Genomic DNA, 24,885 nt, shown 5'->3' on the forward strand with positions numbered 1-24,885 from the left:
TATTTTTTGGTCTCACTGCTTGGCATGTGGGATCTTAGTTCCCCAACCAGGGATCAAACCCAGGCCTCCTTCACTGGAAGTGCAGTGTCTTAACCACTGGACCACCAGGGACGTCCCAGAGAGTGGCATTTTAAAACCATATTCCGCCTGATAGGCGTGGCCTTTGCTACTGGGTTGGTCTCTGTTTCCAGGATCTTTCAGTGGATAAAACAGAGAAAAAAATTTTTTAAGACAAATTAATTTGTGAGTTCAAACTGGTATTTCTAAGTCAAATTCAAGACAACAGGATTTTCACTTAAATCTCTTCTATTTTGTCTGTTATCTTCTTTCTCCTAAGAGTTGAGAATCCTGTTTCTTAAGGCAACTGGGGATAACAGAGCTATAGCATCACATATATCATTACATTACATACTATTACATATATCATCAGAGTACCAGGAAGTAGATTATTCATTCACTTTATCACCTGTTACACACCCAACCATCTCAGAACACAGGACAACAGCCATCACTAAAAATGTCATTATTGCAAACAATGCAAACATTTTTCTGCCGTTCTTTTTGTCCTTAGGTATAGACAGTCAGATTACTGTGATTTAGAGCCACAGGCAAGAGAGTTGATGCCACCAACTGCATACATATTTAGGCTAATTTGTTTCATTCATTTTTCATTTTCAGGGATTTCTTTTTTAAAAGAATAATTTTGTCTTATAATTATATAAAATATTTACTTTATTCCAAATGCAAATTTATAAAACAAGGTGAATTTTTAAAATGTCTAGCTTCCATCACTGTCTTTGCTACTATAGTAACAATATATTTTATATTTGCTTCAGTTGACTTATTTATTTAAAAAATATTTATTTACTTATTTGGATGGTCTGGGTCTTAGTTGAGGCATGTGTAATCTCTGTTGCGGAATTTGGGATCTTTTAAAGTTGTAATATACGACATCTTTAGTTGCGGGATACTAGTTTCCTGACCAGGAATCGAACCCAAGCCCCCTGGGTTGGGAGTGTGGAGTCTTAGCCACTGGACCACCAGGGGAGTCCCCACTTATTTATTTATTTTTAAATTTACATGCAGAAAAATTCATTTTCTGTGGCGCACAGTCCTGAGTTTTGACAAATTCAGAGAATCGTCTATCTCTCTCTGCAAACAAGATGGAACTTTCATCACACAGAACAAATTCCTTTGTATTGTCCCATTGTAGTGAGCTTTGTCCCACCCCATCCTCTGGCAATCACTGGTCTGGTCTCTGTTCTGATAGTTTTTCCTTTTAAAGAATATTATATAGACAGTATTATACACTATGTAGCTTTGTGAGGGGAGGGGAGTCTTTCTTCCATTTAGCAAAATGCATTTGAAGTTCTTCCATGTCATAGGAGGCATCAGTTCTTTGGTTCCTGTTGCTGAGTGGCACCCTATTGTTTGGACAAACGTTTGTTCATTCATTTACCTGTTAAGGGACATCAGGGCTATTCCCAGCAGATGTCTTAGGAGTTTGTGGCCTTTGACGTGGCCTGGTGAGTTTGGTCCTTTCTAGACTCTCCAAACCAAATGGCAGAAGAAAATAGTGGTCTGCTCTTGCTTTCTCAAGGACCATTGCCAACATCAAACCTAATCCTAAGGAGCAAATTTCTTGGCCAAGTTGGACCCAGAATCAGTCTTTGCAAACAAGATCCCAGCTGATTCTTAGGCCCATGAAAATTTGAGAGCCACCATTTTATGGCCTCCATAGTTTGGAAGTCAAGCTCACCCCAGCCTCAGGCTCCCTCCTCCCTGCCAAGCAGGCTGAGTTCAGGGCACTCCGGCTGTGACCAAGGAGAGCAGACTGTGCAGGGAATCTGGGCTGAGTCCAGTGCCTGGCACCCCGTAGATGGGCCAGCCATGAGGGGTAGGGGGAAGCAGATGAGAGCACCAAGACTTACCATGCTCCATTCTGTGTGAAACCATTTGGCCCCGCAGGGCTTGAGGTGGCAGGGTTGCTGGCTGGGGGGTTTCTCCAGAAAGGAACATTCATAGGGGTCCAGCACTTCAAAGGTGTCTGTGTTCTTCCTAACACAGATCACCTCCCTCTGCTGGGTCCCACTCCCACACTCGATGGAACACTAGAGAAGGCAGCAGAGAAAGACAGGTGTCACATGGTAGAAAGGGGATGGGAAATACCATCCATCGAGGAACGTTTACCAGAACTTTCTACCATGGCTCTTTTCCCAGAATTGCAATTTTCCTGACAGTTCTGTTTCTGGCATGGAGAGCACCTCCCCTGAACTCCCACGTCTTGAGGATGCTGGTGGCTGAGATCCTGATGCCCTCAGTAATATAGGAGTGAAATCAGGTTTCCCATAGGTTATCCCACAGAGCATGCCATCCAGTCATTTGGTTTTGTCTGGTAGACTGTGACACCTCTCATTGTAAAACAGTGAACTAACATTTAGCTTATCTGCTGGCCTTTGGCGGGGTACAGCTGGGAATGAATTCTTTTCCCAGAGTCTGCATGTATGTGGGTGAAGTGCTACATTAAAATGCTTTGGGATACACAAAACTCAGAAGAAGACCACAGACTTGGGACAGTGTCCCTTATGATCAGCCCTCCCCTCCCAACAGGGCAGCCAGCAGGAAGCTTTTGCCCACAGAATCCAACTCCCTGGCTTCTTACTTGGAGCCAAAGCTCACTGAAGTTGTGATTGCAAAGAGTCCAGTCAGATAATTTACACGTCCTGCCTCATTGCATTAGGTTATGGAAATATGATGCATGTAACTGCCCATTACTTACTCTAGTTAGTATCTATTACTTTGTAAAATGTTTTCTGTTCATGTTTGGTGTACTCTTATTACCTTTTGACTGAAAAAATTTTATAAGCTGTGATCTATATACTTTTAAAGACTTTAAAGAAGCTATTGCCTTTATGAAAAGCCTGTAAAAATGTCTACAGCTGCAACTCTTAATATTAGCCTTGCTTCTGTATGCAGGCACATGGTGAAATAAAAAAAAAAACAGTGGGGAGGAACCCATGTCACCACACAGCAAAAAAACCCTCAAACCCAAGCTAACAGACTACAGATTAGTCACACAGCCCATGATAAACATCGCCATCAGCAATTTCCACTTTGAGCCTGATTTCTGCCATCTTCACAGGTATACAGAAAACTACAAGGCTTCTTAGTTTTGGAGCTGTCTGTTCAGATGTCAGAGAATAAATGTGATCCAGACACAGGGGCAGACATGCTTGTCTGCCATTTAGCAGCCATTTAGCCTGCTCCTAATGGCTAAAGACTGTGGAAGACCCTCCCGCCCCCCAAGAACTAAGGCAATCTAGGTGTGAAGCAGGGCTTCCCAGGTGGCTCAGTGGTAAAGAACCCACCTGTCAGTTCAGGAGACGCGGGTGCTATCCCTGGGTCAGGAAGATCCCCTAGGGAAGGGAATGGCAACCCCTCCCAGTATTCTTGCCTGGAGCATTCCATAGACAGAGGAGCCTGGTGTTCTACAGTCTACTGGGGTTGCAAACAGCTGGACACAACTGAGCATGCATGTACACACAGAGATGGAGCAAACCCAGAACTGACAGGGAAGAAAGAGAGCATCTGGGCATGAGTAATAGACTTGGTGGAATACCTTATGAATAAGAGTTGGGCTACTCCATTTCCAGAGTAGAACAAGGGGCCCTAAACCTGAGAAGTCTCATTCTCTTGGGACAGTTCCTCTACAAGCCTCAGTAGGACCACTGCTAGCACCTGTGCTCACAACTTCCAAGGGAGTCTTTTCCCCAAAGTCCACATTAAAAGTTCCAGGGAAGGACTCAGTTTGACTCAGCTTGGGTCACATGTCCAATCTGGACTGACCATTGTGACCAGGCCAGTGGGGCATTTGAGGCCAACTCTCATTCAAACCATGGGTCTGGAAGGAATATTTCCTTTTATATCTTGAAGTCAATTAATGTTTAAGACTTACTTTCAATAACTAAGTGTGCTCTATTTCATTTTCTTTGGGGATAATATCCAATTCCCAGGGCAGGGAGATGTCAGCAGGCTCTGACAGTCTTGTAAATTCAGAAACAAAACCTGGGCTACAATCAATCAGGTCCTGACTCTTTGGTTGACAGGGCATACATTCCATGTTTCTAATCTTAGCAGAAATAAACGCTGCCTTCACCAGGATTCACGTGATTCTCACTTCTCTGAGTGCTTGCACCCACGCTCAGTCACGTCCAGCTTTTTTGTGACTCCTTGGACTGTAGCCCACCAGGCTCCTCTGTCCATGGAATTCTCCAGGGAAGAATACTGGAGCAGGTTTCCATTTTCTTCTCCAGAGGATCTTCCTGACCCAGGGATTTAACCTGAATCTCTTGGGTCTCCTACATTGGCAAGGGGGTCTTTCCCACCTGGGCCACTGGGGAAGCCTGTTCTCTGAGTAGGTCTAGAGTTAATAGGAGGCCTACAAATGAAAAAGAACTGCATCCTGCTCCCCTCTCTTCTTCCTCAAACACTGGTGGACACGTGAGTTGAACTGCACTGGTATCTGCTCTGTGTTGAAGGCTGTTATGGTCTGATACTACAGTTTCACACAGGACTCTTCCCATTGTCTCAGTTTCCATAGATTGCTGTGGTTCAGTCGCTAAGTCATGTCCAACTCTTTGTGACCCCATGGACTGCAGCATGCCAAGCTTCCCTGTCCTCTACTATTCTCCTGGAGTTTCCACAGATACTTGGTGTAATTAGTGTCCTATACACCGTTTTCACGTCTGAATTATCTTTGGGGTTTAGATCCTAGATATTTTGCTACCAACAATGAGATAGAAACATTGGCAGAAAAAATAACAGACACGGAGAAGAGGAAACGGATATTTATTAAGTACTCCCCATGTTCCAAGCAACAACCCTTTTATATACAGTGCCTCATGAAAACCCAATAGCAACTCTAAAGAGGTGGCATTATTATTCTCCTATCTGGATGAGGAACCAGGCTCAGAAAGGTTAAATTACCCACCCCAAGTCAGAGAACTAAGGAAACATAGAGCTGGGATCAGTTATCAAGTATGCCTAACTCTGATACCGACTTGGGTAGCATTGGCAGTACTTGAATTCTTTCTTTTCTGAATTTGTTAATATTTTACAGTTTGTATTATAAAAACATTACAGGACATTTGAGGAGAAAACATTTGCTCATGTTGTTTATACAAAAAGCTATACTTTGAAGCAGTTGAGATAGGGTTCACATACTTTGACATGGTCTGTTTTTCACTTGCCAATATATATACTTTCCACATCATTGTTGTTGTTACATAATACCTTAATGAGTTATGATATGCCATAATATCCCTAATTGCCCTGCTGTCACGAACATCTCTATTGAAAAAGCCTTTTTTTTTCTCCTGTTAATTATTTCCTTAAAATGAATCCTCAGGAGTGGGGTGACTGGGTTAAAGCAAATGAACATTTTTATGGTTCTTGACTTTTACTGCCAAATTGCTTTCCAAAGGGGCTGTATCAATTTACAAGGACAAAGCAGTCCATTTTTTTCAGGGTCTGTTTTTAAAGCTACTTAAAAGAAATAAAATTCTATATGGAGCCGGAGGTCCAGAGAATGTATAAATCATGATCATCAGCCAGAATTATTTGGAGAACAAGCCAGCCCTGGGAGCCAAATCCTAGATGGTCTGAGAACTCAAAATACTGATGGTCATCATAACAGGGCAAAGAGGGAATGATTTTAGGGGGCTCATGTGCAACTTTGGAACTCTAAGGAAAACTTAATTGATCAGTTAAGTTACTTTATTGAGGTATTTGGTGTTATTGGCTCTCCATAATGAACAAACATAACCTTCTGTTTCTGCTTCTTTCCCCCAGCTTTACTGAGATGTAATTGACAAATAAAATTGTAATATATTAAAAGTATGCTCATGATGATATGGTATACATATACATTGTGAAATTGTCCTTACAATCAAGTTAACACATCCATCACCTCACATATTTACCTTTTTTACATGCATATGTGAAAACATTAAGTTCTACTCTTTTAGTAAATTTCGATTATACAGTACAGTATTATCTACTGCAGTATAGACACCATGTTACACACTAGACCACTCCCCCCACCAGAACTTGTTCATCTTATAACTGAAAACCTGAACCCTTTTACCGATCTCTTCCTATTCCCCTCACCCCCAGCCCTCGGCAACCATCATTCTACTGTTTGTCTCTTTTCAAAAATTCTGTATTTATTGTTTTTGGCTGTGCTGTGTCTGTCTAGTTGTGGCACGTGGGCTTAACTGCTCCATGGCATGTGGGATTCTAGTTCCTCGTCAAGGACTGAATCTGCATATCTTGCACTGGAAGGCAGGTTCTTACCCACTGGACCGCCAGGGAAATCCCTCTATTCTCTTCCTCTGAATTTAACTTTTTCCCAGATTCCACTACTTGTGACGCCACTGCAGGGTCAGTGGTGTGTCTGGTTTACTTCACTTAGCATAATGCCCTCCAAGTCCATCCACGTTGCTGCAAGCTGCAGGATTTCCTTCCTTTTTTAAAGGCCAAATAATATTCCATTATAAACAAATACCACATATTCTTTACCCATTCATCTGTTGACAGACACTTAGGCTATGTCCATGCTTTCGTTGCTGTGAATAATGCTGTTACCCACATGGTAGGGGATGCAGGTATCTCTCCCAGATAATGATTTTCTTTTCTTTGGGTATATATCCAGAGGTGGGGTTGCTGGATCATATCTATTTCTGCTTTTGACTTTCAAGTACAGCCCAAACTGACTTTATTAACAACAACAATACTTAAGAGCAGTAGAAGCTACAGTTTGTTGTGTTATTGTACATCAGGCACTGCATCACATACTTTGTAAACATCACTTCACTTCTAAAAATAACCTCATAGGTGCTGGCACAATCAGCATTGTATAGATAAGGAAACCTTGCTGGACCATAAGCTTCCTGAGGGTAGGGATATTTGTTTTGCTCAATGATGTAGCCCAAGGGTTTAGAATAGCACATAGTAGGTGCTCAATAAACACTGTTGACCGAATGAGGCTCCAAAAACATAAGCAGCTTCTCTAGGGTCATGGGCAGCACAGCTGAGATTCAAATTTAGCATCCCTGGGAGACACCAAGCCCTGCCTCCTGACCCCTCAGCTATGCTGCTTCTCTCCAGGGACAGAGACACATCGGTTCTGGCCACTCACCTGACTCCAGCTTCCTGCAAACCACTCCACCTTGCCTGTGCAGGGCCCGTTGTCACATGGGGTGGCCTCCGCTGGCCGGTTGCTCCCGCAGCCCTCCAGGGGCAGGCTGCTGACGTGGTTGGTCATGCACACCACTGAGCGTGTCCGCACTCCAGCCCCGCACTCCGCCGAGCACTGTGAGACAAGGCGGGCACGTTAGAGAGGAGGCCTCCCCACAGGTTCTGAAGTCACTTTCAGAGGAGGTGAAGGACGTCTGAACCCCCCGCTCCCCTACCAACTCTTTCCCTTGGAAACCACTGGCCCTTGCCATTCAGTTTCCTCCATTATGGCACATCAGTATGGCACCCAGTCTAGGCTTCCCGGGACAGTCTTCATTCCAAATATGCTGTCCACGGTGGTGACTAATACAGTTACACTTGTCAGACTACCTGTTCTACCTGTTTTGGCTTTCACGTTCAAAAATGCAGTTAGTCCCCTACATATAAAGGAGTTCCTTCCCAAGTGTATGTGTTAGTAGCTAAGTTGTGTCTGACTCTTTTGGACCCTATGGACTGTAGCCTGCCAGGCTCCTCTGTCCATGGGATTTTCCAGGTAAGAATATTGGAGTGGGTTGCTATTTCCTCCTCCAGGGGATCTTCCTGACCCAGGAATCGAACCCGTGTCTCCCAAGTCTCCCTCATTGCAGGCAGATTCTTTTACCACTGAGTCACCCAATTTGTTCATAAGTCCAACAAACTTAGCCTAGGTACCCAACTAACACAATCAGCTATACAGCACTGTACTGTAATAGGTTTATAATACTTTTCACACAAATAATTTAAAAAAAAACCCAAACACATACAAAAGAAAATATTTTACTCTCACAGTCCAGGCCCTTGAAAAGTACAATACCGTGCCAGCTACATCACCGCTGCTTCTACGCTTGCTTCTGGACATCCTGGGCTTGAAATAAAGATACCGTACTGCATGTAGCACCGTACAGTAACGTACACAGAAGCAGGACCACTCGTAGAGAGTGCACACAAATGACAACGTGTGACAGGCCCGTGAACTAACTTACATGGCTGAGCATGTGCGTGCACGTTTGCGTCTTTGAAAGTTCGAAACTTGAAGGTTCCTATGTAGAGCACGCACTCTATGGTCAGCAGCAGCAGCAGGAGAGCACGCAAACCTGGGCATATGCCTGCCTGCCAGTAGCCGAGCCTGGCCTGGCCTGGGAAAGGAGGGTGGAAGTCTCTCATAAGACAGTGCTGCCTGAGGCTAAGGCAGGTGGTTCCATTCCTCAAAGGCTAGAGAAGTGGGAGGCAGCCCGAAATGAAGGGAGAGCTTGGTCGGGGAGCCAGCACAGCAGTGTGTGTCACATCCCTATTATCTGCGTGGCTGGCGCTTCCTTGGTGGCTCAGATGGTACAGAATCCACCTGCAATGCGGGAGACCTGGGTCTGATCCCTGGGTTGGGAAGATCCCCTGGAGAAGGGAATGGCAACCCACTCCAGTGTTCTTGCCTGGAGAATGCCATGGACTGAGGCGCCTGGTGGGCTACAGTCCATGGGGCCGCAAAGAGTCGGACGTGAGTGAGTGACTAAGCGCACACACATGTCTGTGGGTCTGGGGGCCCATGATCCAGTCCCTTATATCTTTTCCATCATTAGCTGGATGGCTGGACACACTCCTGGCAGGAGGACTCTGGTTCTGCGCTGCAACCAGGTTTCCAGGGGTTTGTAGGCACATTACAACAGGGTGGAAGCACCCTGAGGGTTCTTCTAAGGGAAATGGTACAGACTTGCCTAATTGATAGGGAGGAACTAAGAGGCAGCCACTCATACCTCCATCCCGGTTAAACTTCCACAGTCTTCTGAAGAAATCAGAAACCCAGACACTGCTCATTTGATGAGCAGTTCAGCTGCCTTGGTCAGAATACTCCTGCTGCCCGTCAGTCAACAGTTTCCATAAGAGTAGGCAGGCAAAACCATCATCTCCTCCCCCTCCCTCTCCTGCCCTTAGGCATATCTTTTAATTGCACTTAGTATTTTTTCCTAAATTTTTTTTTATTGTGGTAAAATACACATAACATAAATTTTGCCATTTTAATAATTTTTAAGAGTACAAGTCAGAGGCATTAAGTATATTCACATTGTTGTGCAACCATTGCTGCCACCCCTCTCCCTTCTAGGGCTTCCCTGTGGCTCAGCTGGCAAAGAATCCGCCTACAATGCGGGAGACCTGGGTTCAGTCCCTGGGTTGGGAAGATTCCCCTGGAGAAGGGAACGGCTACCCACTCCAGTATTCTGGCCTGGAGAGTTCCAGGGACGGTATAGTCCACGGGGTCACAAAGAGTTGGACACGACTAAACAACTTTTATTTCACTTTCTCTCTTCTAACATAAATCTTATTTTTGTCTTTGATAGATGAACTCATAATGTTTTCCCTTGTACACAGGTAACTGGTGGGATAATGATGAACTATACACACCTTTTAGCTCATCCTTGACACCTGACACCAGGGACCCCCAAGGTGGCCTGGCTACCAGGAAGAGGAAAGTTGGGGACAATTCTGAGTTTGTAAGAAGCAGAGAAGAGGCTTGTCATTTGCTGAGTGCCTGTTCTATGCCAGACATTCCCAAGGTGTAGGAAAGGTATGATGCCTTTATGCACTTTATTTAGAACTTCATTATTTAATAGTCATGTGATGTGCTAAGGAGAATTAAATGAGTTCTTTCACACCCATGTCTTGGTCTCTGAGGCCCTTAGTCTTCATAGGAGCATAGGAAGACTGTGATAGTTCATCTCTAGGCCTCTCCCCAAAACTCAGAAATCACCCTTGGGATTTTGAACAAGAGATCCATGTCTGGGCGGCTTGGGGCACCTCCTGGTGCACGCTGCTGCCCATCAGCCCTGCCTGCCCGCCGTCCCTCTCGCTCACCCGCTCGCTCCACTCAGTCAGGAACCAGCTTTTGGCACAGGGTCCCATGTCGCAGTTCTCAATGTCATTGGGCCGGAGCTTCATGTTGCATTCCTCGTCGTCGACCACGTCCCCGATGTTGCTCACACACTTCACGTCCCGGGTCCTCTGTCCCACTCCACAAGGCACCGAACACTAAAACACAGCAAGTGCACATCAGCGCGGTGGGCAGTGCTGTGTCCGAGGGCCCCCTCCCGTCAGGGGACCCTCGTCCTCCTAACCCGCCACCTGAGCAGAGGGCAGGGGAAGGCGTGACTCCTGGGTTGCTGTGTACCCAGCCATGCGATGCTGCCTGGGGAGGATCCCCGGCTCCTTTGATCTTTTGGGCCTCAGTTCTGTCATCTGTGAAATGGGAGAGCAGGACCGCAAGGAGGAGTTGACTCTAGCAGTCACTGGTCTTCACTCCACCATGACACAGGGGAGAGGAAACCTGTGTGCACACGGCTCCCATGGGTCACCCTGATGGAAAGTTGGCCCTTAAGTCTATCTGGCAACCAGCACTTCCTACGCTTTGCAGAAAAGTCCTTCCAGAAAACTGCAGGAAGGGTCCTCCTGGAGAGCCCACATCAGGTCTGGGAGGGGGCAGGCGGGAGGGCGGCCGCAGGGCTTGCAGGGGGCGCCCCAGAGCAGGAGGCCCCACCCGCGTACCGAGGTCCAGTCGGTCCGGATCTGCCACTCGCTGCAGATCTTGAGCTGGCAGGTGCTGGTGGTCTCGGGCTTCTCCAGGTGCTGGCAGCGGTAGGGCTGCACCGTCAGGCTGCGGTTGGCGTACACCTGGCGACACAGGACCTGGCGGTGCTGCATGCCCAGGCCGCAGGTCTTGCTGCACTCGGACCACTCCCCGATGTCCCAGCTGGCGCAGGGAGGAGAGAGCGAGAAGGACCGTCACTCCCGTCACCAGGGAGAGCATCTCACAGGAAGCTGGCCGCGCCAATGGACCAGAAGCACCAGCGCCCTTGGTTACGGGTGACCCCCAGCCTAAAGCAGCGCCTGGCAGCCTGCCTCCACCCACAGGCCTCCGTAAAGGATGGGACTTTGTGCCATTCCCTGTTCATCAGTGAGTAGGACCCATGTTCCGTAAAATTACAGAAAACCGACAAGGGACAAGTGATTTTTTTTTTTAAATCTAGTCACCAAAATAACTCCAAAGGTGAGTTTTATCACCCTGTAGTACATTAACCCACTTTGAGACTAACTTAGAAATCTTGTTCCAACCTTCGTTGTTCTTCATCAGCTATTTGCACATCAGCGTCACATATTCTCCTCTGTCATCCTCTTTTGTCACTTACTGAAATAAGACATCAGCACATGTCCATGGTGTCTTTGGGTAAGAACTATGTTCTTATTAGCTTGAGAATTATGTTTTAGCCCCATTTCAGGGCTTTTCCCCCTTGTTCTTCTAAATTGTTTGTTTTTTGATGCGGGCCATTTTTAAAGTCTTTATTGAAAGTATTACAATATTTTAAGAAATATTTATCTTTTTTATTTTTGGCTGTACTGGTTCTTTGTTGCTGCGCACTGACTTTCTCTAGTAGTAGAGAGCAGGGGGTTACTTTCTAGTTGCAGCGCACAGCCTTGTCATTGCGGTGGCTTCTCTTGGTGTGATTCCTGGGCTCTAGGGCACAGGCTTAGCAGTTGTGGTACATGGGCTTAGCTTCCTTGTGGCATGTGGGATCTTCCCAGACCAGGGGTCAAACCTGTGTCCCCTGCATTGTAAGTCAGACTCTCAACCACTGGACAAACAGGGAAACCCCAATTTATTACAATATTGCCTCCGGTTTATGTTTTGGTTTTCTGGCCATGAGGCATGTGGGATCTTAGCTGCCTATCCAGGATTGAACTCACACCTTCTGCAATGGAAGATGAAGTCTTAACTGCTGCACTGCCAGGGAAGTTCCCTGCCTTGTTCTTCTAAAAGTGTCCCATTTATTAGTCAATAACTAACCCAATACCTCTCCTGAGACGTTCCCCAGGCAGATATATTTGTGAGTTTGATAACTGTGTCTCTGTACACAGCTCACCTGAGCACTGACCACATTGCATTGTAACTCTTTGCTTTCCTCTTTGTTTCCCTTACCAGCTAAAACCTAGTTGCTCCAATTCACCAAAGGCTTCCTGGGAGTGTGCTCCTGTGGAAGCACATTCCAACATGAGCTCCTGTGTTAGTCCTGAAAGACAGGCATGCTTTCTAAACAGATTGCATTTTACGCACAGATCAAGTTTCTTTTTAAATCAGATGTAGGCTGATTTAAAAATCAGATTATATTCACTACTAGGGTCCTATGCAAAAGCAACCTGAGCCAGAAACACACGACCGAAACAGAGAGGTCCTCTTACAAGGCTGGGCAAGGGAAGATGTTGCAGGGCTCCTCCTCGGGGGTCGGCTTCATGGCCAAGTCACAGTAGCTCTCAGGAACCTCTTCGTGAGTGTTTCTGTGCACACAGCGAAAAATAGGGTACTGTGATCCTGCAAGGACAAGAAGAAGTGTTTGAACACTGGCCTTTGGATGCAGACATGCAGAGATCCTGGTGCTGATGAAGAGAAGCCTCAGAAACAGAACTGTTCACACACACACACTCCTCCAACCTGAGTTGTCAACACCTCCTGGACAAGGGCTTTCCCAGGCACTGTAGGGGGCAACAAAGAACAGTAGGAATAGTTCCTGTCGTCAAAGGTCTTATGACCTATTTGGGGACATGGTTTGAACATGTTCAATGGCAGATAAAAACACTTTTCCTAAGCGTTCAAGACAACAAGAGAGATTGCTAGGTAGGGAAGTGATTATAAAGTGAACACAAATAATAATGTCTTGAAGGTTTTCTGGAGACATGAAAGAGAACAGGTCTCGAGGAATCTAGCTGTATTGTAGAGAGAGGGTTGATTTTGGGTAGCTGTGCACACGTGTATCTTGGAGGGAGGAGGCTGTTCAGGTTGTTGACCTAGAACAAAAGTGCATGGCAACCTGGCCTGTGAGTGTCAGGTATGTTGAAGAGACAGTCAGCCTGGGGCAGAGAAATAAGATTCGAGAGAGGCTAGAAAAGCAGCTGGCTTTGCCTTTGCAATCATTTTTACACATTCCCCTAGTAAAGTACTGATCTGATGGTATTTTAGTTATTTGAGTATATGTCTGCCTCTTATGAGACGGTGAGCTCCTTGGGGACAGGACTAGTTCTTGCTTAGTCCTGTAACCCCAGTACAGCAGGGTAGTGAAGTGAAGTGAGGTGAAAGTAGCTCAGTCGTGTCTGACTCTTTTCGACCCCGTGGACTATGCAGTCCATGGAATTCTCCAGGCCAGAATACCGGAGTGGGTAGCTGTTCTCTTCTCCAGGGGATCTTCCCAACCCAGGGGTCGAACTCAGATCTCCCGCACTGCAGGCTCATTCTTTACCAGCTGAGCCGCAAGGGAAGCCCAAGTTTGTAAGTGCTCATAAAAGTTTGTTGAGCAAATATTTTTCAGAGGTCTAAAATTTGTTTTTATTTCTTTCCTAAAAAACTACTAATGGCCTCAGGTCGTTTTAAATGCACAGCTGAGTATTTTGTACTTAACAAAGCATAATCTATTTTGGAGAAAAGGTCAGAATTTGTTCAGTGAACTTTCTAGCTCTCAACTGGGGGAAAAAAAAAATGTGGATTCACTTCTGCCTACCTCTCTCTGCTACCCCCTGGTGGCACCACTGAAGTATTACTAATGAGTGTTTAAAACTGACTGAATGTGCAACTCCAGTGTCTGAGGAATAAGATGCTTTTTTTCTGTTTTTAATAAACAATTGTCTTCCCACCCCACCCTCCCAAGCCCCAGTCTAGGCCAGTACCTGAATCCTGCTAGGCAGAACACTATCATTTATCCTACAGCTTTGTCTCAGTTCTGTTGCTAATTGGCCAGGCATTTAGAGTTTCTGAATTTCAACTTGCTATAATTTTAATTGTAACTAGAGGGATAACTTTGAATGTAAGTGTCTCTAAATACTTCATCAGCCACAAAGAGTTTCAAAGCTCCTTTAGGCTGGTCTTGGGTGACACACTGAGCCAGAGGCTAGTTCTTGTAAGAAATCTGACAGTTTGTAGGACAGTTTTGAATCAGAACAATCATTTGTTTAAATTACTCTTGCTGTAAAAATTTACAATGCAGCTATAACTTGAGACCATTATTTTAAAATAATCTTCCAATTAAGCATCGTTATTAGCTGAGTAAAAAACAGTGCTGGCTATAAAATTAATAGGAAGCAAAAGCTTTTGTGGAATTAAATTTTGTCCAGTGACAAATCTGCTTCCATTAAGAGATTTTTTAATGAAATTCAACAAACATTAAGCACACTGTGCTGAGTTATAAAGATGAATAAGATTCAGTTCACAGCTTGCAGGATACCCACTGGGACTCAGCCATTAAGCGATTAAGTAAAAATCTTATTATTTAGCCCATCCCTTTCCCTCCAGACCATGTGGGTTAAACTTTTCTACTTAGAAGTTTGTGGACTGGAAAGGAAAAGTAAGTACCCCAACTGCTTGGCATTAATGAGGGGAGAATTGAATGTCCCTAGCTAAAAGGATGGAGAAGGCAATGGCGACCCACTCCAGTACTCTTGCCTGGAAAATCCCATGGATGGAGGAGCCTGGTAGGCTGCAGTCCATGGGGTCGCTAAGAGTCGGACACGACTGAGAGATTCACTTTCACTCTTCACTTTCATGCATTGGAGAAGGACAAGGCAACCCACTCCAGTGTTCTCGCCTGGAGAATCCCAGGGACGGAGGAGCCTGGTGGGCTGCCGTCTATGGGGTCGCACAGAATCGGACACGACTGACGTGACTTAGCAGCAGCAGCAGCAGCAGCAGCTAAAAGGATACAGGTTACCCTAGGAATACTCTGTGACTTGGAAATATGGATCCTGCTTGGGGCTGTGTGCAGATGGCCACTGCCTGCCTCCTTCCACCTTCTTACTGCCTGTACAGTATATTTGTCCATTGTCAAGTCCCAGAGATTAGCCAAGGAAATAATTCAGAGGCACACTTTCTCAGACGGTGAGAAAACACTAGCTCTATAGTTCTTGACCCAATGTTACCAAAATGATTTCTTTCTTTGGGTCAGTTTATATTTCTGCAAAATGGCACCTGGCCATCTCTTCACTGTCTCAGAATGCCACATAATTAGTCCTTTAAGTGCTAGCCAGTAAGAATGGGGTGGGGAGGTCAGGTGCCGGCTAGACTTCAGGCAGCAGGAAAAATCTGGGATCAGTTGGTTGGGCTGGATGTTGAGCATGTTAATCAAAATGGAAGTACATTCCATTGGAGCGGGGAGCATACCACAGGTAAAATGAGGCAAGTCAGTGAAGGCAGGGGCCAGTGCAGAGGTCAGCGAGGCACTGTGAAGAGAGAGGCAAAATAAGGAGAAAGAAAACAGTAAACAACTCTAGTCTTTAAACTTAGGGATCAGCTGAGCCAAGCCAAGAATTTGACCAGATAGACAGAGCTCTGGGCAATGACTGAGCAGAGTATGGGTCACTCTTGTCCACTGGTGACAGAGTTCTTTCCTGTGACGATGCTATCATGGTGCTGAAATTTTAACCCGAGAGGCATGTGTAGTCTGGCGAGCGCTGCCAGGAAGGACTGGAGAAGAGTTTTAGAGAGGGTTTTTGTGGGGACACAATGAGATTACAAAGCAAGTGAACTTGGGGTTTGCAGAAAAGAGATGGACAGCCCTGGCAGGCTCAGAATTTCTTGGTTACGGCATACTTATCACTACACTGAGGACCATGAGATGAGCTAAATATTTGTGCATCTGCCCTGCCTTCCTGTGCTGCACGTCTGAGACCGTCGCTGGCTGGGAGCAAATCTTAGAGGGAGCAAAGGGGTCCCTCCATCGTGCCTGGGACAGAATAGACAAGCACCATTGAATGACCACCTGGATGAGTAAGTAGCATCCGTCCAGTGAACACAAGGCTGGGTGAGCAGCATGTAGGGTGGCAAAGGGCACAGGCTCTGTCCTTGTCCCATAAGACAATGCCTTACCGTCTCCAGCAGGCCTACATCTCACCTTACTGGAAAGGCTGGGCCAGGCTACATTTAAAGGCTGAGATGGAAGAGACTCTTTTACACCTGCCATCCTTGACATCAAATCACACAACAGCAATTTTTATCCTGTTTATAAGTGCCTTGATTTCGTCTAGTTCCAAGTATATTTGGTTCCTTTAACTGGCATCATGTCTGTATGTTAGTTGCTCAGTTGTGTCTGACTTTGCAACCCCATGGACTATAGCCCGCTAGGCTCCTCTGTCCATGGGGATTCTCCAGGCAATCAATACTGGAGTGTTTTGCCAGTCCCTTCTCCAGGGATCGAACCCCTGTCTTCTACATTTCAGGTGGATTCTTTACTGTCTGAGCTACCAGGGAAACCCCTTAATGGGCATCGTGTGCTTAGTCGCTCAGTCGTGTCCGACTCTTTGTGACCCCATGTACTATAGCCTGCTAGGCTCCTCCGTCCATGGGATTCTCCAGGCAAGAATACTGGAGTGGGTTCCCATGCCCTCCTCCAGGAGACTTTCCCAACCCAGGGAAGGCTCTTCCTGACCAAGGGATTGAACCCCTGTCTCCTGCATTGCAGGCAGATTCTTTACCATCTGAGCTAGCAGGGAAGCCCATGAATACTGGAGTGGGTAGCCTATCCCTTCTCTAGGAGATTTTCTTGACCCAGGAATCGAACCAGGGTCTCGTGCATTGCAGGCAGATTCTTTACCAGCTGAGCTACCAGGGAAGCCCAACAGGCACCATACCACTACCTCAATGGTAGAACATTTAGGGACTAATGCATGCTGATCTTGAGTTTCTGTGTCAAGTACATTTCACACTGCTTACTACACTAAACTGATGCTGTGACAGATCCTCCCTAAACTCTTTTTGGCCTTAATGTATAATTATCTCTTGCTTTCTGCCTCTGTCAAGACACATTTAACAGGCATTTACTTTCCCTCATAAGGCCGATAAGAGAAGTTGGTACAACGACTCTCCAGTTTATGTTCTCTATGCAGGTATGAAGTATAAGCATTAGATCAGGGGTTTCTGGACATTGTACCCCACATCTGTTTTAACTTTGGAGTGTTCAAGGACTCAGGGTTGTGAGCCCATGTCACAGTCCAGACTGATAATGATATTGACTCTTTTACACACAGACAGGCTTGGCTTCAAGCCTATCACAACCTTGTTTTATTTATTTACATTAATTTGTATTGGAAAAGATTCTGATGATGCGAGGGATTAGGGGCAGGAGGAGAAGGGGACGACAGAGGATGAGATGGCTGGATGGCATCACTAACTCGATGGACTTGAGTCTGAGTGAACTCCAGGAGATGGTGATGGACAGGGAGGCCTGGCGTGCTGCGATTCATGGGGTGGCAAAGAGTCGGACACGACTGAGCGACTGAACTAACTAATTTGTATTGGAGCGTTAAGAGTCCCTTGGACTGCAAGGAGATCAAACCAGTAAATCCTAAAGGAAATCAATCCTGAATATTCATTGGAAGGACTGATGCTGAAACTCCAATACTTTGGTCACCTGATGCAAAGAACTGACTCTTAAAACTCTTAGAGGAAAAGACCCTGATGCTGGGAAAGATTGAGGACAGGAGGAGAAGGGGACAACAGAGGATGAGATGGTTGGGTGGCATCACGGACTCAATGGGCGTGAGTTTCAGCAAACTCTGGGAGATGGTGAAGGACAAGGAAGCCTGGCATGCTGCGGTTCGTGCGGTCTCAAAGAGTCGGATATGACTGAGTGACCGAACAGCAAATAGTTGCTTTAAATGCCGTGTTAGTTTCTACTCTGCAGCAAAATGAATCAGCTCTACGTATACACATATCCCCTCTTTTTTGGATTTCCTTCCCACTGAGGTGGACATTCAGGTCACCACAGAGCACTGAGTAGAATTCTCTGTGCTATAGAGTAGGTTCCCATTAGTTATCTATTTTATACTTGGCAGTGCAAATGTGTCAGTCTCAGTCTCCCAGTTCTTCCCCTTCTTCCCCTCTGGTGCCCATACATCTGTTCTCTTGTGTCTGTGCCTCTATTTCTGCTTTGCAAATAAGATCATCTACACCGTCTTTCTAGATTCTGCAGATATGTGTTAATATACATTTGTCTTTCTCTTTCTGACTTACTTCACTTTGCACGACAGTTTCTAAGTCCACTCATGGCACAAAAACAGAAATATAGACCAATGGGACAGGATAGAAAGCCCAGAGAAAAACCCATACACGTACGGTGATCTAATCTATGACAAAGGAGGTGAGAATATGCAATGGAAAAGACAGCCTCTTCAAGAAGAGGTGCTGAGAAAACTGGACAGCTACGTGTAAAAGAATGAAATTAGAACACCATACACAAAAATAAACTCAAAATGGATTAAAGACCTAAATAAGGCCAGACACTATAAAACTCTTAGAGGAAAACATAGGCAGAACACTCTTCGACATAAGTCGCAGCAGAATCTTTTTTGACCCACCTCCTAGAGTAATGAAAATAAAAACAAAAATTAGCAAATGGGATCTAACTAAACTGAAAAGATTTTGCACCGTAAAAGAAGCCACAAACAAGAAGAAAAGACAGCCCTAAAAGTGGGAGAAAACATTTGCAAACAAAGCAACTGACAAAGGATTAATCTCCAAAATATACAAATGGTTCGTGTGGCTCAATATCAAAAAACAAACAACCTGACCAAAAAACGGGTGGAAGCCCTAAATAGACATTTCTCCAAAGAAGACATAGAGATGGCCAACCAATGCATGAAAACATGCTCAACATCACTAATTATTAGAGAAATGCAAGTCAAAGCTACAGTGAGGTATCACCTCACACCCAAACTCCACCCTTCACCCCAAATCCTATTACTGGATCTTTTCTTTTCATTGGAGAAATGCTGTAAACTCCCTCTGGTGTGTAGCCCCCCTTGCTGCATAAACTGACTTCGCTGGGCTGCAGTCTTGTTCCTGGTGGTCTTAGTTGATGGGAATTAAGATAATGGCATAAATACAAGATCAAGAAATTACTGAAGAGGAGGAAGGGTGTTGTGAATGTTGGTGAGTATAAGAGCTAGCTAACTAAGCTTGGAAGCTCCAAAAGCACTTTTTTCTTCTGAAATCCTTAGATCTGAGAATGACTTTCCAATGACATTTGTATAAGTGTTCCATGACGACCTTGCTTTGTGCATCAACTTGTAAATCTTGAGCTAGGTGAGTGTATTCTCTGATTATTAATGAATGTCTTGTGCAGGAAAGGGTTAACTCAGCAGGCTTGGGTTGCTCAGACCCTGCACATTCCAAGGAAAGACCTGTGTCCAGGACTGGCCCTTGACTGAGGCTGGAGATAATTAACCTCAGAGCCCCTGGAATACTCTGCTGATGAGAGTTATTCTATGCTGGAATCTTGGGTTGCTCTGTATCCTTTTGACAATCTAATCTATGCCAACAATGTGATTTATATAAATGCCTGTTTTTGCATGCCTTAAGTCATAGTTTGACCTCTGGAGTGCTAGAGGCTGAATAGCTAATGTGGGAGATGCATGTCTGCATGATTGAACCCCAATAAACCCCTTGGAAATCAAAGCTGGAGTGAGCTTCTCTGGTTGGCAATACTGCTGCTGCTGCTAAGTTGCTTCAGTCGTGTCCGACTCTGTGCGAGCCCATAGACGGCAGCCCACCAGGCTCCTCTGTCCCTGGGATTCTCCAGGCAAGAACACTGGAGTGGGTTGCTGTTTCCTTCTCCAATGCATGAAAGTGAAAAGTGAAAGTGAAGTCACTCAGTCGTATCTGACTCTTAGTGACCCCATGGACTGCAGCCTACCAGGCTCCTCCATCCATAGGATTTTCCAGGCAAGAGTACTGGAGGGGGGGTGCCATAATACTAGGCTTATCTATAACATTGCTGGCTTAATCAAATGTAGCCCTGTGTCACTCTACTGGGCCCTAGGGGACACCTGGAGGCTGGCACTTGGCTTAGTGTCTCCTGGACTTTGTCACATGTGCTTTTCCCTTTGCTGATGCTAATTTGTAGCCTTTCACTGTAATAAATCATAACCATGAGCACAGCAGCTTTTCTGAGTTTTCCAGGTCCTTCCAGTGGGTCATCAGGTCTTGGGGACCCCCTAACACAGAATCCACAGCGAGCCATTCTACAGTCAGGCTCAAGGAGAGAAGGGTTTGCCACATGCCTGGGGCCCACCTGTATGTTCCTCACTCCCGCCTGGGGGTCTGCAGAGGCCTTCCTAGCCCTCACATGCGCTTACCTTTCCCGCAGGTTGTCGAGCACTCTGTGGTCCCCAGCTGCTTCCAGTTGTGATCCCGGCTCTGCCGAGGGGGCTGCGGAGCTGGTGGCACCACACTGTCCGGCCGGTGGAGAGAGAATCTGTCTGGCTGCCTGACCGGGAAGGTCTGTGCTGATTCCAATGTGAACATTTCAGGTGTCCCGCTGCGCGTGTCTGCCTTCTCCTGGTCCCCCTCTTTCTCTTTTCCCTCCTGCTGGCTCCTCCCTTCTGGTACCAGCTGGCCATTGAAGGGCTCCCCTAGGAAAGGCAAGTGCACACACCACAGAAGATGGGTTTTTATGGTGAGTTGTCAAGAGGAAATGATCCAGCATTAGAAATCAGGTAGCGTGAGATCATTTCTAACTCAAAGCACATGTATCTAAAATAAGTAGATGTTAATTTCCCTAATATTAAAATATTATTACAAATGAATGAGGAAAAGATGAGCATCACAGAAGGGAAAGTGAGCAAGGACCCAGGAAAGGCAATTTCTTTTCTTTTCATGCAAAAAGAACTGCTGCTGCTACTGCTAAGTCGCTTCAGTCGTGTCCGACTCTGTGTGACCCCATAGACGGCAGCCCACCAGGCTCCCCCATCCCTGGGATTCTCCAGGCAAGAATACTGGAGTGGATTGCCATTTCCTCCTCCAAAGCATGAAAGTGGAAAGTGAAAGTGAAAGTGAAGTCGTGTCTGACTCTTAGCGACCCCATGGACTGCAGCCCATCAGGCTCCTCTGTCCATGGGATTTTCCAGGCAAGAGTACTGGAGTGAACTACACACAACCAAAAGTCATACAACAGTGCTCAGCTTCATTTCTAATTAAAGAACTACACGAGAAAGCAACAACAGCAATTCTATTTATCTAACCATAAAGATGAGAAACTCTGGAAACATTTAAATCCTTAAACCCCTCATTGAAGGTGCTGTAAAACACACTTTCTCACACTGGGTGAGCCTGCAAATAGATCCAAAGCTTTGGAGGGCAACTTGGAAAGATTGCTCTAAATTTTAAATGCACATATCTCTTGACCTAGCCAGTCAATTGCTAGAACAATTGCCATGCAAATATTCCCATTCTTTACATAGAGCTGTATGTACAAGCATGGTTACTAATTTGAAACACCAAAACAGTAGAGTGAGTTTAAATGTCCACCAGTGTGTGCATGGGTGCTAAGTTGCTTCAGTTGTGTCCAGCTCTTTGTGATCCTATTGTAGCCCACTTGGCGCCTCTGTCCTTGGGAATCTCCAGGCGAGGATCTGGAGCGAGTTGCCAGGCCATCCTCCAGGGGATCTTCCTGACCCAGTGGTACTAGTTAAAAGAAATTATACTACAGCCATGAATGAAATCCTATGTAATTTTTTTAAGAAAAGAATGAAGCAAATACACGTCATGACTGACAGGTTGTGTGGTGAAAGAAAAAAGCATGACAGAATTCAGTTTGTATACACCTACGCAGATGTGGCAGGACAATTTTTGAGAGATTAATTTGTGTTTTGTTCTTTATCTCTGTTCCTCCTCCTCCTCTCCTAGTCCAAAAGTGGCTAAATTCTTGGCTTTTCTTGCCTGAGATTTTTGTAGGAGAGAAGGCAAAAGCTACTAGAAGTCAACAGCTCTTCTTTCCCATAGCAAAAACCCTGAGCTCCCAGTAAGGATAGCAGGTTCCAGAAGAGCTGGCCCAGGGGAAGGAGAAAAAAGTGGAGAGCACTTTCTAAGAGAGAGAGAGACAGAGATGGAGAAGCAGGTGTCTGAGGTCTTGCGTTTCCTGAGCACCACAGACCCGCGAGGCAGGAAACTTTCCTCATATCTGGGGTGTGTGGAGGAGCCTCCAGATTATTAGGACAGAATCGTCTACCAGTTTCAAGGAAGTTTCAAATTCAGGTTAGTTTTATGTTGACTTATAGAAAAGACTGGCATGTGATGTTCCTGGTAGACTTAGATTGTAGACGAAGATTCAAATCGGCTTGACATGTTTGGACATGCACAAAGAGGGCTGGACAGAGTCCCTCCAAATTGTTAAGAGAGATTGCGTCTGGGAAGCAGGGCGAGGTATGAGGTTGGGAATACTACTTTTTTTTTTTAATAAATAGACTTTATATATATATATATACACATATAGGTATATATGCCCAACTATATACCTATAGTTGCCATGCCCTCCTCCAAGAGATCTTCCCAACCTAGGAAGACACGGGTTTGATTCCTGGGTTGGGAAGAATCCCATGGACAGAGCAGCCTGGCAGGCTACAGTCCATGGGGTTGCAAAGAGCTGGACATGACTGAGCACACACGTATTGTACACATATAGAACCCGCCTGCCAATGCAGGAGACGGAGACACGAATTCAGTCCCTGGGTCAGGAAGATCCCTGGAGGAGGGCATGGCAACTCACTCCACTATTCTTGCCTGGAGAGCCCCATGGACAGAGGAGCCTGCCGGGCTGCAGTCCATAGCGTTGCAAAGAGCTGGACACGGTGACGAGGCACAGCATGGCAAGCAGTTTTAGGTCTACAGCAAAACTGAGTAGGAAGCGCAGAGAGTTCCCTTCTTTCTCCTGCCCACCCCCGCCACAGCCTCCCCCGTCAACATCCCACATCAGAGTGGTACACTTGTTAAAACTGATGAAACTACACTCGACATATCCAAAGTCCACGGGTTACATTAGGGTTCACTCTTGCTGTTCTACATTTTGTGGGTTTTGACAAATGTGTGACATCTGTCAGCCTCTGCAGTATCACACAGAATAGTTTTGCTGCCCTAAAATCCTCTGCCTATTCATCCCTCCCTCCCTTGTAACCCCCAGAAACCACTGATCTGTTTACTGTCTCCACAGTTATAGCTTTTGCAGACAGTCATCCATACGTACTTGGAACCACACAGTATGCACACTTTTCAGACTGGCTTCTTTCACTTGGTAACATGCAGCTAAGGTTCATGCATGTCTTTTCCTGGCTTGATAGCTCATTTCTTTTTAGCACTGGATACTATTCCGTCGTCTGGATGTGTCACAGTCCTTTTATCCAAATTCACTTACTGAAAGACATCTTGGTTGCTTTCAGGTCTTGGCAATTGTGGAGCAGTTGCATTTTACTTTACATATTTCTATTTTGATTGAATGGTGTTCAAGCATTCATTAGTTTAATATCAAATAAGGAGGCAAATTCTAGGGTTACTATAAAATGCAGTTAAAACTTAGAGCTTTCTCTCCTCTTTCATCAGCACTTTCTTATTTAGTTGGCTACTTAGAATACTTCATGGTTTGAAATACTATATGCAAATTAAACTAATAGAATCAAGACCAGTATAGTGATATAAATAAGACTGTCCAAATGTTATCAGATAAAACCTTTTAAGATCTTTTATGTATCTTATATGCCCTGGGCACTGTGTTAGGATGAACACCTAATTCATTCAATACCTTTCCCCTCCTAAATAAAGCCTTTGAATGTACATTTTCTTCCTTTCTATTCTGTGGATTGCTCTCTTGCATGGAGATGCACAGTAAAAAAGAAGTAGAGTTGAATTCAAGCTCTGGCCTCCTGTCTCTACTGATATGGAGGATGAAGCCTGCTCCAGCTTGCCTCTCCTCATCAGTGTTTTATGGCTGAGCCCTTCTAGCCTGCTCTGTCCCAGGCAGCTGATCCCAGGACCACATGCTACCCATAAACTGAGACCCATTAGGCTTGCTATCAATCACCATCATCCTATATGATTTCAAATAGTCTATCCAGTTGCCCCTAAAAGTCAGTATCAGTAATCTCAATATTTTGCCATCTGAACTTGGTTTCTCCCGCTGTATATTGCTCCTGGAACTGGCTTAAAAATTCTTTCAGGCTGAGTGTGCTGACTTGGAGTTTGGACAACACATGTACCCCACATGCCAGGCAAACACCAGGCTGTTGTCTCCAGGAAGCCCAGGTGACTCCTCCTCCATCTGGGACAGATGACCTGGTTATCCAATCAGCAGCCCAGGGAAGGATGGATGGATGGGGTCTCATGTCTGTCCCCTCACTTCCTAGGACAGATGTTGGACCAGGTCACCTCTAGGCAGTATAACAAGCACAGGGGCTAGTGACCCAGGCTGGCCTGAGGTCCAGGATGTAACTCTATTTCCTTACTCTTAAAATAGGGCTAATAATAGTTCCTTCCTCTGAGTATACTCGTGAGAATTGATGAGTTAGTCTATATGAAGGGCTCAGCAGTGTCTGGCACATAGTGAGGACTCAGTCTGTGTGAGCAATTATTATGAATATTTCTGCAGACCTTTCTGTTTGAAAGATAGAAAAGACAGTCTCCATTTGGGTGGCAGGCTCCATCACCATTTGGTGAAGAAGTATCAGCCAGGAGCTGTGACACGTCCAACAGCAGCCAAGCAGAGCTGCCAGCTCTGTCTCTCAGCAGAGCCCACTGGGAAGAGGTCAATTGTTAGATGTGAACCCATG

The 24,885-nt window shown here is 45.6% G+C and overlaps 1 protein-coding gene across 1 annotated transcript in view; it reads right to left on the reverse strand.

Annotated features, from left to right (window-relative positions):
• Nucleotides 1-24,885, reverse strand: part of LOC120860849 (thrombospondin type-1 domain-containing protein 4-like) — a 227,672-nt gene that overhangs the window by 6,068 nt on the left and 196,719 nt on the right. Inside the window, exons 5-10 of the mRNA XM_040236558.1 lie at nucleotides 20,428-20,703; nucleotides 12,496-12,625; nucleotides 10,807-11,011; nucleotides 10,120-10,293; nucleotides 7,199-7,372; nucleotides 1,932-2,111 (exon numbers count right to left, since the gene is read on the reverse strand). Of these exons, the coding sequence (XP_040092492.1) occupies nucleotides 1,932-2,111; nucleotides 7,199-7,372; nucleotides 10,120-10,293; nucleotides 10,807-11,011; nucleotides 12,496-12,625; nucleotides 20,428-20,703 (1,139 nt within the window). The remainder of the gene's footprint in view (nucleotides 1-1,931; nucleotides 2,112-7,198; nucleotides 7,373-10,119; nucleotides 10,294-10,806; nucleotides 11,012-12,495; nucleotides 12,626-20,427; nucleotides 20,704-24,885) is intronic.

Source organism: Oryx dammah, unplaced genomic scaffold (assembly GCF_014754425.2).
Source record: "Oryx dammah isolate SB20612 unplaced genomic scaffold, SCBI_Odam_1.1 HiC_scaffold_11208, whole genome shotgun sequence".
Classification (NCBI taxonomy): Eukaryota; Metazoa; Chordata; class Mammalia; order Artiodactyla; family Bovidae; genus Oryx; species Oryx dammah.